At 42.8% G+C, this 16,820-nt stretch overlaps 1 protein-coding gene across 1 annotated transcript in view; it reads left to right on the top strand.

Annotated features, from left to right (window-relative positions):
* The window catches only part of AFG1L (AFG1 like ATPase), a 114,861-nt gene that overhangs the window by 71,629 nt on the left and 26,412 nt on the right, over nucleotides 1-16,820 (top strand). Inside the window, exons 8-10 of the mRNA XM_072141834.1 lie at nucleotides 12,227-12,309; nucleotides 13,573-13,643; nucleotides 13,900-14,000. Of these exons, the coding sequence (XP_071997935.1) occupies nucleotides 12,227-12,309; nucleotides 13,573-13,643; nucleotides 13,900-14,000 (255 nt within the window). The remainder of the gene's footprint in view (nucleotides 1-12,226; nucleotides 12,310-13,572; nucleotides 13,644-13,899; nucleotides 14,001-16,820) is intronic.

The raw sequence follows: 16,820 nt of genomic DNA, 5'->3' as shown, positions 1-16,820 counted from the left end.
CCATCAGGTTTGGGAATCAGAACTATGGGGCTTGACCAACCACTGTTAGACTTCTCTATAACCCCCTGAGACAACATTTTTTCCCACCTCCTCTGAAATAGTCTGTCTTTGAGCCTCTGGTACCCTATAAGGTCTCAACCTTACCTTTTGGCCTGGCTCTGTCACTATGTCGTGCTGTATGACATTGGTCCGCCCTGGCAGGTCAGAAAAAGTTTCTCTATTTCTCTGTAGGAACTCCTTGACCTCCTGTACCTGTACTGCAGACAAGGCTTCTGATATGTGGACTGCTGGTAGTTCATGACTAGCTGGATCTCTAGGCCAACCTTTCTGTCTTTCCAAGGCTTAAGCAAGTTCACATGGTAAATTTGGAGTGGCTTTCTTTTCCCTGGTTGATACACCCTATAGTTTACCTCACTTAGTTTTTCACGAATCTCATAGGGGCCTTGCCACTTTTTGCCACAAAAATTTGCTTTCAACTGTCGGCACTAACACACGGTCACCGTGTTGAAAGGACCTGACTTTTGCAGACTTATTGTACACCCTAGCTTGAGCTTCTTTAGCCTGCAACATGTGCTCTTTCACATTGGGCATTATGGCGGCCATCTTTTCCTGCATTTCACTCACATGTTCAATAAGGCTACGGTGTGGTGTGCGTTCCTGTTCCCAAGTATCCTTGGCTATATCCAATAGCCCCCTGGGATGTCTACCGTATAACAATTCAAATGGGGAAAACCCTGTGGATGCCTGTGGCACCTCCCTTATAGAGAACATCAAGTAGGGCAAAAGGCGGTCCCAGTTTTTCCCATCTTTGTCAATTACCTTCTGGAGCATCCCCTTTAAGGTTCTATTAAACTTTTTGACCAGACCGTCCGTCTGTGGGTGATATACAGACGTACGTAATTGTGCAATGTTTAGGAGATGACACAGTTCTTTGGTGACCTTTGACATAAACGGTGTTCCTTGGTCAGTTAGTATCTCTTTAGGGATCCCTGTTCGAGTGAACATTTGGAATAGTTCCCTTGCTATTGCTTTTGAAGAGGTGTTTCTGAGAGGGATGTCCTCGGGATAACGTATGGCATAGTCAAGTACGACCAAAATATGCTGGTGCCCCCTGGCAGACTTAGGAAGGGGCCCAACCAAATCCATAGCTATGCGCTCAAAGGGTATTTCAATTATGGGTAGTGGGATCAGCAGACTACGGAAGTGTGGTCTAGGGGTGTGTATTTGACACTCTTGGCAAGACTGGCAGAAGTCCTCTATTGCCTTATAGATACTGGGCCAAAAGAACCTCCGCTCTATACGTTCCCTGGTCTTTTCTGCCCCCAGGTGCCCACCCAGTACATGTGAATGGCCCAGCTCCAATACCAAGCGTATGTGGGACTGTGGTACCACAAGTTGCTCCACAACCTCAGTCTGTTTTCCTAACTCTATATAGCACATCATTATTTACCATGAAATGTGGATACACCAACTCTCTACCTGGTTCTTGGGAAACACCATTGATCACCTTTACATTCTTCCAGGCATTAGCTAGGTTGGGGTCCCGCAACTGTTCTGTACCAAAGTTTCCCTTTGCAATTTGTAGGGAAGAGAACCCAGTCTCAGGCGAAGTTTCCTCTGAGGACCTCTAAAGGAAAGTTCTCCATTTCCCTTGGTGCTTCTGTCACCGTGTTTGAAAGTTTACACAGATTTTTCACATTTTGATTTGACCTACACACCTTAGCTTGCTTATTTTCCCACAGATTCCAAAACAGAGGAAAATCACACCCCAGTATGACTTGGTGCATCAAGTCTTTAACCACGCCCACTTCATGCTTCACTGACCCACATGGAGTCTCCAGTTTCACCAAGGCTGTGGGATAGTCTTTTGAATCACCATGTATACACACCACCCCCATCCAGCGGGTCTGAACTTGGTCAGGGTCGACCAGGCTGGCATGCAACAAAGTCACTAGACTTCCCGAGTTCATCAGGGCCATCACATGATGCCCTCCAATCTTGATTGGGCACACTTGCCGCTCACTTACAATGTCTTTTTGGGCAGCATATGAGGGCCTTGCAAAATAAGACCTGCGCCTGCCCAAATCGCAGTCCATGGGTTCAGTTAGTTCTGGACAACTTGCAGCAACATGTCCTAGACCATCGCAACGCCAGCAAACTATCTGTGCCCGAGCACCAGGCTCAGCGTTCCTTTTGGCTTGGCCCTCTGAGGGGACACCACCCTCTTTAACAGACAGTCTCATCCCTTTAACAATAGGAACAGTCTTACCACTGGACGGTTTTCTTTTATTCCCAGGGTTACGCACATCCTGCAGGTACTCTTCTGTAGCGGTGAACCTCTCAATTGCAGAAACCAAATCATCAATGCTTTTAGGATTCGTATATCCAAGGCCACGCTGCATCCTCACTGGTAGGGCGCGGATTAAACGATCAGAGACCACACGGTCCACAATCTGGTCTGTGGAGAGGGCTTCCGGCTGCAACCACTTGTTGGTGAGATTGTAGAGGTCATACATCTGAGACCGTACAGGCTTGTCAGGATCATATTCCCAGTTGTAAACACGCTGGGCTCGGACAGCCAAGGTAACCCCTAGCCTAGCCAGGATTTCCCCTTTCAGCTTTGCATAAACTTTTGCATCCTGCACTCGCAGGTCAAAGTAGGCTTTTTGAGGTTCTCCTGACAAAAGTGGGGCCAACACATCCACCCACTGGTCCTGGGGTAGACTCTCTCTCTCGGCAATCCTTTCAAAGGTACCCAGATACGCCTCAATGTCATCTTCCGGAGTCATCTTTCTTTTGCACCAAATGGCGCGGCGTAGACTGCAACGCTGGAGCTGTTACTTGTCTCTCAGCCAAGACTTGTAACTGCTGCTGGAGGGACTGGTTCAGCTGCTGTTGCTCTCTCACCGAAGCCTGGTGCATCTTTAAGGCTTCCTCATGCACTTGTCTCTGCAGCGTTTGCTTGTTGGAGGTTGATGTTGGACTGCACCAGCTGCTTTATAAGCTCCTCCATGTTTAGTCAGGCCTTTGTCTGTTGCAACCATCCCTTTAAGAGTACTGTCTCTTTAAGAAACTACCCGCATCCTCCACCAAGATGTAGCAGGGTCAGTTTTAATGTGATAAAGTTCAGAGACACAGACAGGCTTGACGGCAGAAATGCAGTTTCCTTGCGGCTTTTATTGGCAGCCAAAACAATGCAGCTTTACAGGCAAGTAATATAAAACAAAGCGGGAAACAAAAACGGGCTCGTCTGAGCACTACCTGTACATCAGCAAGTCCCTCGCTAGCTAAACAGTGTACTCACAGCGACTAGTGACACACGGCTGGCTAGCCTTCCAGAGCAATGTCTCTCACACAGTGCTCCAGCCCAGGATGCAGCTCTGGGATAAAACCCCTTCTCCCAGCTGCACTTGGTAATTAGGGCTGTGCAGTCTCTGGTCAGTGCATTAACCCTTTACCCCAGGTATGGAAGTAACCTGAAAGGAATATATACACCATCTATTACCTTTCCAGCCGCTGTCCTACAATCTATAAAAAATTATCTCCCAAAGTCAGCTTAATCTGACTCCTCTTATCCAATGTTCACATGAGATGAATCAAGATTATTGGTTGCATAAAAATTGACGATTCAGGAGCCCATATCTTCTGTTCTATAGTACCTAGAAACCTGATTTTTTTTAAAAGGAATTTCATCTTTCAGATCACCTGACTGGCTTCTTGCGCTACAGACCAGGAGATTACGGCTGTCAAAGACATAGTTAGGAATACAAATCAAATTTTTTAACTGCTTTAATCTCCGGTTCTGTAGCTCATATGAATCGTATGCTCAAATGCAAATATGGAAGATGAAATTCTTATCTTTAATAAGACACCAGCAGCCTGTTTTTAGGTGCTTTCGAACCAAAGATATGGGCTTCTGGAGTAAAACTCCCCTTGCAAGCACTGAACTTGATTAATCTCATGTCAAATAAGGTGTAAAGAGTCATATTTGGTCTACTTTGGGGGAGACTTTTTTTTTTATAGGTACATGTAGTATATAGCCTGCCAGCCCCCTGTAGTATATAGCCTTCCAGGCCCCTGTAGTATATAGCCAGCCAGCCCCCTGTAATATATAGTCAGCCAGCCCCTGTAGTATATAGCCTGCCAGCCCCTGTAGTATATAGCCTGCCAGCCCCCTGTAGTATATAGCCTGCCAGCCCCCTGTAGTATATAGCCTGCCAGCCCCCTGTAGTATATAGCCAGCCAGCCCCCTGTAATATATAGTCAGCCAGCCCCTGTAGTATATAGCCTGCCAGCCCCTGTAGTATATAGCCTGCCAGCCCCCTGTAGTATATAGCCTGCCAGCCCCCTGTAGTATATAGCCTGCCAGCCCCCTGTAGTATATAGCCTGCCAGCCCCCTGTAGTATATAGCCTGCCAGCCCCCTGTAGTATATAGCCTGCCAGCCCCCTGTAGTATATAGCCTGCCAGCCCCTCTGGTATATATGCAGCCAGCCCCCATGTAGTATATAGCCTGCCAGCCCCCTGTAGAATATAGCCTGCCAGCCCCTGTAGTATATAGCCTGCCAGCCCCCTGTAGTATATAGCCTGCCAGCCCCCTGTAGTATATAGCCTGCCAGCCCCCTGTAGTATATAGCCTGTCAGGCCCCTGTAGTATATATCCTGTCAGGCCCCTGTAGTATATAGCCTGCCAGCCCCCTGTAGTATATAGCCTGCCAGCCCCTCTGGTATATATGCAGCCAGCCCCCAATGTAGTGTATAGCCTGCCAGCCCCCTGTAGTATATAGACTGGCACCAACTGTCCCCAATATAATTCCGTCAGGTCCTCTTCCATACAGCGATGCTCTGGCATTGGCTCAGTGTCCACGCGCCATCTGTCACAGGCACCATGACATCAGCCGCACGCTGACATCATAGTGTGTGCCGATGCCGGCGCACATAGTGGAATGTCAGCGAGCAGCTGACGTCACGATCACTGCGATGGACCGCACAAGGACACGAAACTGCACCATGGTGCATCGCTGTATAGAAGAGGAACTGCTTGGAGGCATCGGAAAGTGAGTACACTTTTTGTTTTTTTTTCTTGACTCGATTATATTATACTTGTTAACTCTTTCTTGTGCGTTAGCAGAGAAAAATACAATTGTGCACATGTTTTTTAATTAAATCGTTAAACACCTTTCACTGCAAATCACCTTTATACTTTATCATACTTTAAAATCATACTTTATTTTATCTTTTTTTTTTTTTTTTACTGTTCCACTAGTGGACTTTTTTCTGCAAGTCTATGAAGGCTTCCGTTTAAGATACCCCAATTAACCACTGTTCTCTGTTATTTTTCTCTATAATGGATGAAAATCATAAAACTCGAGGCCGGTGGGGGGTCCTCAATCTTTATACAACCACTGGGCCCATGATAGCCTTAATCTGCCACTTCCCCTATTCTTGCCCATGTTTGTAGTCCGTGAAGTATTTCAACTGCATTTGGCGTGTGAGCAGACCTCAAAGGTCGATGACACACAGACATGGGCGGACTGGCCATATGACCCACCAGGAGATATCCCGGTGGGCCGATGAGTTTGGGGCTGGTGGGGCCAGTTGAAAAAAAAAAAAACATCAGTAATGTATGGGATACAATTTAGGATTATAGTTGGTAGTCCAGCAAATACATAACTAAATCTAATAAATAAAATAAATATCCCTACATGTAAATATTGATATAAGAAATTTCATAATAACTTAAATATCCAACGCCATACTTATTTATTATTTTGATTTGATTAATGTACCACTTCAGTGATGTATAAAGTAAGCTGCATTCAGTTATAAGAAATACTGATGTAATGTGAAACACTTTTTCTTTTGCTGCTTTTTCCGTAATCACATCCCAGAAAGAACTGTAAGCTAGTTTAAAAGGACTTTTTAAGTTCTTTCTCTCCAGACCTCCATGATGGCTTGTGATAGAGACTTTAATCCAATAAACATTTCATTGAGCTCATGAATAGAAAGCCAAGGGAGAAGCTACAACAACAGTGTTTTGAGGGTCATTTTAACCAGGTGGAGGTCCCCGGGATTTGACAAATGTACCAAGAAATTCCTATTCATTCCAGCAATGTTTATGGGAGCATAATTAGTTTACCTGGACAATCTTCATATTGGCCATAGACAAGAAGCCAGTGCTATTGAAATAATCCAGTGTCAAGCAGGACGGACAGGGCAGGCAGAGGCTGTGAGAAATTCACATAGCTTGTAGCTTTGTCCAAAGCTGCTCTTACAAGGGAACAGATAATTAGATGTAATTAGGGTGTATGAATTGTTGTCTCTTTGGCCTCAGCTTGAATAATTTTGGAAGTAAAAACTGCTCATGGTGTAAATGCTTTGATGTATGAAGAGTCATTGTGGCTTGGCAGTATAAAGGCAGTGTTTTATTCTTTTTACATAATGGCTGCAGTACATAAAGAGTGAATGGGCATTGCAACCCCCAAATCTGCTCAATGGCAAGGACCTCTGGGTTTTCTCGAAACAGAATGTAGAAAAAGTTTTTTTTTTTTCTTGTAGGTAATGAGGGAATGAATGTAAACTCAAATGTGATTTTTTTTCTTTACTTTTAGATGTTTTTGTTCATTATTTAAATGTAGCTGCATTTGCCCTCTAAAGTCTAGCTAAAACAATTTGTAGGATTAATAAAACACTAAAAACAAGATTTAGAAATGAATTCCTTCAACAATTTATATTCATGCTAAGCACAAGCAGCATAAACTGACTTTTCAACTCATAAACCCGAATGTGCTTTTATACAGGGTACACAAACCAATAGGATGTTATTTTATGAGAGTTTTGAACCCCAGCCATTGGAGAGTATTAGAATCCCTTGGCCTCCCCCAAAGTAATGTTTAATCAAGTGGCAAACTAGAGTAGTAGAAAAAAAACAGAAAGTGCAGCCATATTGTTGCCATATTTTTTTTTAATTAGATCTAGCAAGTAAAGGATTACAGTGGCTTAAAAGCTAAAATAAAATAAACAACCTACCTATTAGCAGAGACTTCAATATTTTTGTGATGCAATATTTTATCCCAACAGATCAATCCCATCTGTCATAGATAGCCAAGTCCCGTACTCTACAATCTTTGGTGCTTCCTTAGAATACGTAGAAGGAATCAGCAATTTGTCTGCATAACTGTAGCAGTTATGGGTACAAAAAAACCCTCTTCTCTGAAATCTTGAGGTTTCCAGGGCTGAGACTACCACCACTCTACATTTTATCTCCTATCTCAGTGATGGCGAACCTTTTAGAGACAGAGTGCCCAAACTTCAACCAAGACCCACTTATTTAACGCAAAGTGCCAAGACAGAAATTTAATTTGTGATTTATACTCCCTGCTCTGTCACATCTTTCATTCATAATCGTACCCTGAGGACACCAATAAAGCAGATTCCCTCCAGGGTCCCATAAACAGGAAGAATTGTCAGGGTCGGAGCAGGAGCTATAATGATAATCTAGATCTGTCCACACCTTCCCTCTCCTCCAGTAGTCCCAGGCAGCGCTGTCATGTTAAAATATCTCTGTGCACAGCAAGTCCTGGGCTGTATGGGACTGCCGGAAGATACCTGGAGTCCTCTCTGGTGATGGCCTGAGTGCCCACAGAAAGGGCTCCGAGTGCCACCTCTGGCACCAGTGCCATAGATTCGCCACCACTGATCTATGCGATTGCCGAATGGTAATGTATATACTAACACAAGGGAGATATGAGGCATCCGGGAGGCCTTTTAGGCAGGTTTGTATGTTACCCGCATACAAGCCAGAGCTAGCATATTAGACTGCTTCTTATCCCATCTATCCCTTTCTACTCTGCCAGTGGAGGATAGGAAAATGTTAGAGGGCCCCCTGACATTGGAGGAGGTGGAAATAGCAACACAGGCGATGACAAATCTAATAACAAAGCGCCAGGGGTAGATGGGCTGCCAGCGATGTCAGCAATTTGGGGGAATCCTATTAACCAAGTTACTGGAGGGTTTTAATCGGTCCTTTAAGAAGGGGATTCTACCTCTGTTGTTGCAAGAAGCCATAATTGTGATATTACCTAGGGAGGGAAAGGACCCTCTTCTGTCTGAACTAGCAGCCCCCCCCCCCCCCCCCCAGGTAGGTTACGAATTATCATTTCTAGCATTGCCTGTTTATGTGAAACGTAACCTGTTTACTGTCATCTTTTGGGAGAAAGAGTCAGTTTCTGTTATTGGATTCAAGAAAATATTCTTTTTCAAGCCACCTCATGTTTGTGCTTCTGTGATTTGTAGACCCTGAGATACTGGCAGGTAAATTAATGGCTGGGTATGTGAGCTGCAGATAAAGATCCAGTTCATTCCTTTTTTTTTCTTCAACTCTGTAGCTCACAGAACCACAATTTTGATGTGAAGATGAGATTCTCTTTTTTAATGTGATACCAGAATACTGGCTCTAGCTGCTGTAGGACCCTATATATAAGTGTCTAAAGTGGCGATCCTCCTTTAGCCTCTGAGCTAGAATCATCTCTGGTAAAAGATGACAGTTTTGTGTTCATTTTCACATGGCTTTGAAATATCATCCACCTGAAAAAAAAATCCCTTGACACAAGAGGGAATACTAGAAAGAGGGGGCTTGTAGTTTAATGGGGTAAAATCTGCCCGTGAGTGACTTGTGCCTAGAGTTCAGTGCACTAAACCAGTAGAGCATGCAGATGAATGGGGTGGTCTTTACACTGCCCTACTCATCTTAAGATTCTTTCCCAATAACTTGCATACAGCACAAACTGTAATGTAACATAATGCCATGTGGGTTGTTTACTGCCCTAAAATCGTCTCACAGGTTCCTTAGAAAGAGTCCTAACTATTTCCAATAGAACTCCTTGATATACTTGACAGATGACACCTATAGATTAATGAATTTCTTTTTTCATAACCTCTATGTGATTGCATTGTGATATATTTGTAAGTGTATATATTTTTATATTTCCTGATCCAGAGATATGACCATAATATCAAACTGAGGTAAAGAACTTATATTACTGGCTGACCTTTCTGTTGATATAGCTCTATGGAAATTAAATAGCATTTGTTCGCAAATTCCGGATGAGAAATGTTTGACAGTGTTAGAACATTAGAGTAAATGGGATAATTATAGATGATTGTGCTTTAGATATGGGTCACATACAGTCTCTCTTGCAGTACAACCTAGATCAGCACAAGAAACCTTGCGTTTCTATTGGGAATTCTGTAAAAGCTATTTACAGCTAATACTTGCATGAAGGTTAGAAAGGTTGATGAAGTGATACCAAGTTGTGCCTTACTATTCTCTTCATGTCAGAATGTAATTACCATTGATTCATAAAACTGTCTGGGAGAAGAGCGGTGGTTTATTAATCTGCTGATCAAGACAAGAGCTGACAAATAAAGTACATACCATTGTGAGTCTTGTTGCTTTTGAATGATTGCTCATTACCCTTGAGGTCACGAGTAATTCTCAGCATTGATTCATTGACATTATTTATTGAAAATGGAGTAAAAATTTGCACGATTGCATGACAGTATAAATGTTAAACATTTATGTTTATTCTGGACAATTTGTCAATGTGTTTTCTGTAGTTTATGACAGCTTTAATATATACCCTCTACTATACCTGCTTTGCAGGTTGTGAGGTCAATCAGTTGTTTGGTTACTGAACTTTTACATCATGAAAAAGGTGCTAAAGTTATTTGCGCATACTACTTTGATAATACTTTTTTTCATTTGACCTGCACAGTCATTCAGGGGCTATTACTTGTCTTGAACCATATGATACAACAGTTGGAATTGTCTAATCCACACTGTACTGGACGGAAAACCCAGTGTGGTGATCCACGGACCCCAGATGGTGTCAAATTTTCTCATGGCCTTCCTCTTTTTATATACATCTCTAATCTAATAACATCATTAAAGGGAACCTGTCCTAAATACAGCTCGTGACAGGTTCCTATAGAGCCTTATTAACTGACTGACCCCCTTCTTTTAGCTAAGAATTATTTCTCTCACATTTCCATAAATCAACTTTATCATATATTACCTGGCATCAGAGGGTGTGTGTCCTGCTCAGTTGGCAATTCCCATCTACTCCTCCTCAAGTCCCATATCTCTTCTCAGCATGTCAGGTGACCAGCATGATATCATCTAAGGTCCTGTTACATTTGCAGTCTCTCCCATGTATGTATCTGTTCACATTAAATCACAGCAGCCTCCATAGACTCTTATCCATCTTTCATGGAATTCTACTTCTCTCCATGTAAGCATGCTGAGTTTCATGTGATCAGATACATACATTGTTTCCTGTGATCAGATACATACATGGGGTAAACGTTGCAGATGTAACAGGACCTTTGATGACCTCATTCTGTGCAAATGACTTTAAGTGCCCAGTGATGTAACCGAGCTCTCTCTCAATGTTCCATAGAGCAGAATATCATAGTACTTAGACCTGTCAATGAGGAACAAAGAGACAGGGCAATTCAAGTGAATTTTAATATGTGTGACTCACTTGGTGTATGATTCACAACCGGTGAGTTGCATATAAATTCAAACTGATTTTTGTAACATTGTAGCCGTGGAAAAGAACCATTAGGGATAAGGACAATGCTTTTTAATCATAGTTTTTAATGAAGTCTTTATTTTGGATGGGATAATTTGCATGACAGGTTCTCTTTAACGCTTTCCCTCAGTTCTTTGATAGAAGGAGGAAGTGGCTGTATCTACTTATCAGGTCCATAAGCTCATGGTAGATAAAGTATAGGAGACATGCCTATACTTGTGGTTGTAACGGAAAGGTCATCCTCTAACACACCGAGCATATACCTTCAAAAGCAGATCCAGGACCTTTTGCCAATACCTTCCCAACTTTGTGCATTCCCAGTATATATTGTATGCATAAGGTGTGCATCAGGCATGTTACATCTTGGGCTGGTGTTTTGTAGGCCCTATGTCATTGATGGCAAACCTTTTAGAGACCGAGTGCACAAACTACAACCAAGACCCACTTGTTTATCGCAAAGTGCCAACATAGAAATTTTATTTGTGATTTATACAGGCGGTCCCCTACTTAAGGACACCCGACTTACAGACAACCCATAGTTACAGACAGACCCCTCTGAACTTTGGTGAAGCTTTCTGGATGCTTTACTATAGTCCCAGACTGCAATGATCAGCTGTAAGGTGTCTGTAATGAAGCTTTATTGATAATCCTTGGTCCCATTACAGCAAAAAATGTTTAAACTCCAATTGTCACTGAGGCCAAATTATTTTTGTCTCGAGCTACAATTATAAAATATACAGTTTCGACTTACATACAAATTCAACTTAAGAACAAACCTCCAGACCCTATCTTGTACGTAACCCGGGGACTGCCTGTACTCCCTTCTCAGTCACAGCTTTCATTGATACCAGCCCCCTGGATTATCATTGTAGCTTCCCTCCAGGGTCCCATAAACAGGAAGAATTGTCAGGGCCGGAGCTACAATGATAAATCCAGATCTGTCCTCACCTTCCCACTCCTCCAGTAGTCCCAGGTAGTCCTGTCACTTTAAAATATCTCTGTGCACAGCAAGTCCTTGGTTGCCTGGGACTGCAGGAAGATACCTAGAGTCCTCTCTGGTGATGGCCTGAGTGCCCACAGAAAGGGCTCTGAGTACCACCTCTGGCACCTGTGCCATAGGTTCGCCACCATTGCCCTATGTAGTAACAACAAATCTGAAAATCATTTACTTTCAATGAGGGAAAGTACAGGTGTCGGATAAAGAAAGATGTCCCACTGAGAATCTGTAATTGTCCCTGTAGTTGCCTCCCAAACGGGCATGGAAGCCGCACTGCAGGTCCGTGCACCTGTTTGTTTACATGGGGCACGTACTGGACAGATTACAGAGCTGGACGCCCGGAGGGAACACAGAGGTAATTGTTGATTTTTTTTTAACCCGCCCCATCCCGGCCACTCGAGGGTTTTTTTATACCCTTGAACAAACGCTTTAACACGCCCTCATATAGCCTTGAAAACAAAAATTAAGAAAATAATGGCCTTTAGAAGGTCAGGATTTAAAAATGCTAAATATTATCAGGTGTTTTTTTTGCGGGGGAGGGAGCGCGGCAAGGTGATGTCTTCCTCTGGGTTAACCCTTGTGTAGACATGAAGTTTTTCAGGTTTCACAGTATTTTATTTAATGTTTTCTTCAAGGAATATTGCAACACAGTTCAACTGGATTCGGGAATAGATTATAGGAAACGCGTTCTTGCTGCTGCTGGCAAAATATATTTCCTGTAAGTTCTAATTTTTCTTATTCTTTGCATCACATGGTAAAACTATATTATTGACACACTGGTACTTTTGAATATAGATTGTAGGTATCAGCCTGCTGGCTAACCTCTGAGTTAATAGGAAAATTACAAAGTCTAATAGAAATACTGTTTCTGATGATCTTCTTAAAGGCGTTGGCCACTTTTACCAAACTTTAACAGGATAAATATAACACCCTAATAGGGTAACCCATCACACACTTACCCTGGTAATGTTTGTTGGTAGTTGCTGGAAGTTCACGGATCACGTGACCCCAAGGCAGCGGGACTGGATGGTCATGCACTCATTACAGTATACGTGCATGATCACCACACTCAGTTCAGAAATTGAAGGGGCGTGCCTAGGGCATCTGCACGCCCCTCCAACCACTGATTTAGGTGTGGTGATCACAGACTGGGTGTGCATATAGTTGTATCCGTACTCCCCTCCAACCACTAATATGGTAGTGGTTATGACTTATGGCACCATGCACTCCATCTGCAGCAGGAGGCATCAGGACATGGAACCCTTACCAAGAATCCATGTCTGTCATAGAAGAGTCTAATAAAGATGAGGAGGCAGGGTCTAAAACAGATCCAGCAGAGTGACCGTATGCTGCAATCTACAGACCACCTAGGATTCAAGTACAAGCCCGATCTTTCCAAATATAAAAACAATTATTCCCCAAAATGTTATAGGTGAAAATTTGTTAAGCGCCCTTGTCCTGAGATGACCTGAACTAGCCCCAGGAGGAATCATCACATTTTGTTAGGAAACAGTCTTGTCTCAATATGCTACTCTTCATAAAGTAGCATGGCTGTCCCGTAGTTACAGTACGTACATGGTTATGGATCCAGTGCTCACTAAAGTATTGGAATGATGATATTTGCCGTTCCTTGGCGTTTACCTTTGCTTTTAAGAGAGCACTAGAAACCTCTTCCTTTTCTGTATACTCATAGAATTACTAGCTTTGTTGTGCCTGCACAGCCTCATTACTAGACTTTCACAGAATCGCACAAATGTTTCAATGTATGCAAATAAGGCTAAATGCTCTCCATGCAAGTTAATATTGGCAATCTTGAATTGTATTGTAAAAGTAATGTTTGTGTTTAGAGCACAACATCCCGCTCTGCTCCTGAATCCAGACATATAGGTGTATGGGCAAGAAGCTAAGCAGTGGCAGGCAGCTGTTAGATGCTGCCATTGAGTGTTATTAATCTCACATGCTATTCTTCTTTTCTCTCCAGCACAAGTGAAGCTGATGTGGAGGCTGTCATGGATAAGTTGTTTGATGAGCTGGCTCAGAAACAAAATGATGGTACGTAAGTTAATTTCTCTTGAAAGAGAACACATTTAAAACACAATGCCCAATCTCTACTGACCAATTAATAAGTTCCATTGCTGTCTATGGGTTGATGCCACACTCAAGTGGCAGTCATTGTATCAGCATTTTGTCTAATTTATGTGTTGAATCATGTGCTATTATTCATCAAGCTATGCATTTCCTAGCTGTAAGGGATGAATTTTAGGGTAATTATCCAGACAAGACTGAGCTTTTGTTCCTGTTTCCATAGTAACAAGACCAAGGATTCTGAAAGTGCAGGGCAGGGAGCTGAAGCTGAGCAAAGCCTGTGGATCCATTGCTGACTGCACATTTGAGGAACTCTGTGACCGTGTAAGTGCCCCGGCAACTCTAAACAAGTTATTACACTTGGGGGGGTTTATTTATTTATTTAATTTATTCTTTTTTGGAGAGTTTTGTTTGTGTGAACTGCAATCCATGTTTCTCATAAACATGTTTTCAGATTATCCACTCGTCTGTATAATTATCTTATGATAACATTTGTCTAATTGAAGCAAATACATAACTCTTCCCAAGTTATTTAACCAATGCATTATTGACCACTTATAAGTATAACATGTAGAGCTGTACACAAGAGCACAAAATGTGCTACCAAAGTAGTGCATCATGGACTTCTTTTTGGGCTTCTGTTTGTGCATGCACTTTCTCTAGAGCTAGTGTTTCTAGGGGAGAACAACTTAATATGGAGCATACCACAGTTGGTCTTCTGTTGGAATCATATACAATCTAAAAGTAAAAACTGTATATACTGAGGTAAAATAGGTCCCCATGTGCCTCTCCAGTAAAATGGATTTGTGCTGAAAGCCTCACTGTACCAGCCAACTGTTTGTAAAACTGATTATATATAATCAGTCTACACTCTAACACATTATATGTCTTTTGCTTTGTAAACTATAAATCACAGAACAACTTAAAGGGGTTGTCCGAGTAAAGGGGTAAGTCCTACTTGCCTTCTGGTGCCCTCCGGTATCCAGTGCTGCTGTTGCTCCGGTCCGGGCGCCATGTAAACAAACATGGCCGCCGGAGCAGCGCTGGACTCAGCTTCCGGCCGGACCCGACAACCTTCCGGCCCGCATTCACAATGCTGTGTATAGCGACGGGTAGGCGTGCATGGCCACGGCCGTCCAGAAGCTGAATCCAGAGGGCTTCCGGCAGCGCCCTCCCGGCCAACTTTAGTTTTTTCAAAACTCTCGGACAACCCCTTTAAGATTAGCACGCAGCAAAGCGTGTTAATATCTCAAGTAGCCAAGTATGTATTCAATGCAACCTGTCAACTAAAAGCTATAACCTCATATCTGTAGCAACTATTGTGATTTTATAGTTACCACAGAACCAGAGATATCAGAAGTTAAAGCGAACCCATCATCAGAAATTGACCTAATAAACCTTTATCAGTATGTTGTTAAGCAGATCAGCAGCTTCTAGATTGCGTTGCTTTTATGGCCTAGTGTGGCATCATCCAGAAAATCAACTTTGAAGTGAGATGTAAATTGGTTTTATGCAGTCAAGGAGACAAAGACTTTTACACTGAATTCAAACTTTCCCTACCTCACAATGCCCCCTCCACTATAATTGTTGGTCCTTAGTCCAGGTACATCATTGACCAGATCTCCTAAATTCCAGCGCATGATATCAATCACAGGGTAGAGGTGGTGTTCAGATGTCGGAAGAGCTCGACTTCAGTGTTAAAATCTCCGCCTCCCTGACTTTATACAACCACTTAACATCTCACTTCAAAGTAGATTTTCTGGATGATGCCACCAACCTGGGCCATGAAAGAAGAGTAGTCAAGAAGAGTTGTCCTAGACCTATAAAAAAAAACCTGCTATGCGGCCGGGATAGGGCTGCTTAAAAACATATATACTTAGCTCCATGGTCCCTCACTGTATCACGCACTGGACTGCCCATGCCCCTGTTAGGTTACTGTATCAGCCGCTGGGATATGGGGACAGGTGGATGGTCTGAGCTCAGTTTGCGTGCCATGTAAACAAACGGGCACGGCCCAGAGAGACCTCGGTGAAGGGCACTGGGAGGGACCGCGTAGGTAAGTACAATTTTTATTTTTTTAAGCAGCCTATTCCCAGCCACATAGCAGTTTTTTTAGCTCTCGGAAAACACAATTTAAAAGATGTAAATTTGGTTTAAAAGCCATCCAAAGTTCACAGCATTACAAATACCAAAGTGCATATTTTTAAAATCAACAATAGCCAATCACATAGTAGAATGGACTAAAGGGATAACTCGCCTTCATGACTTTCATGTGCATACTTTCCTTCACATGTGAACCAGAAAGAAAACCCTTTATATGCAGACCAGAATGGAAACTTCTTTACAAGTATAGGCCAAAATCTCCAGAGAGGCATGAAATATAGTAGACTTAAAAATGACTACGAAAATGACTCTTAAAAAATATGTAAATGTGCTTCTCTGCATCACCAGGTTTTAATTTATGCACCCCCCTCCCGATTGTAATCCTGCCTCCTGCTCCTGGCCGAGGAGCTAGGAGAGCGCACAAGTCCCACTTTCTCCAGGCAACAGCCCTCTGAAGTCCCCAGCTGTAAGCAGGAGTTAAGGCGTGCATGAAATAAAACCCTGACGTTGCCTGAGCGCCTCCGGATCATTAACATATTTTTTCAATGTAATTTTTTGGGGCAAATATGCCATTTCTTTCTGCACTAAAAACAGTTCCAATTAGTGCATGAAGAAACAAGCATGTAAGGTTTTGGGAAACGTTAGGACAGTAACTCATTGAACCTGTTAGCCTTGGAGTTCTCAGCGTCAAATCTAAGGATTATCTTTTGGTTGCTGTCCACATTCTCCCAGTCTTCAACTGCTTACCCAAGATACATAAGGTGGTGTTTCCCCCTTCAATTTGTCCCATTGTAGCTGCCAACTCCATCAACCCATTGTCCCAGCCTTTCATTAAAGATCTATTGCAACCTCTGCTGTTATAAATCCCTGGTTATCTGTATTACAGTTGTTGGAACATAAAGCTTTGGAATAACACTATGTTTAGATTACAGCAAATGCTACCACGTTATACTCATCCATTTCACAGAAATTCGCTTTGATCGCTCTTGCACACTTTCAAGCAAATAATGACTTCCTACTTATGGCAGTAGATTTACTATG

The sequence above is a fragment of the Engystomops pustulosus genome, chromosome 3 (genome assembly GCF_040894005.1).
Source record: "Engystomops pustulosus chromosome 3, aEngPut4.maternal, whole genome shotgun sequence".
Taxonomy (NCBI): Eukaryota; Metazoa; Chordata; class Amphibia; order Anura; family Leptodactylidae; genus Engystomops; species Engystomops pustulosus.
The sequence above is the reverse complement of the archived record's forward strand: the minus strand, read 5'-3'. Positions and strand labels throughout refer to the sequence as shown.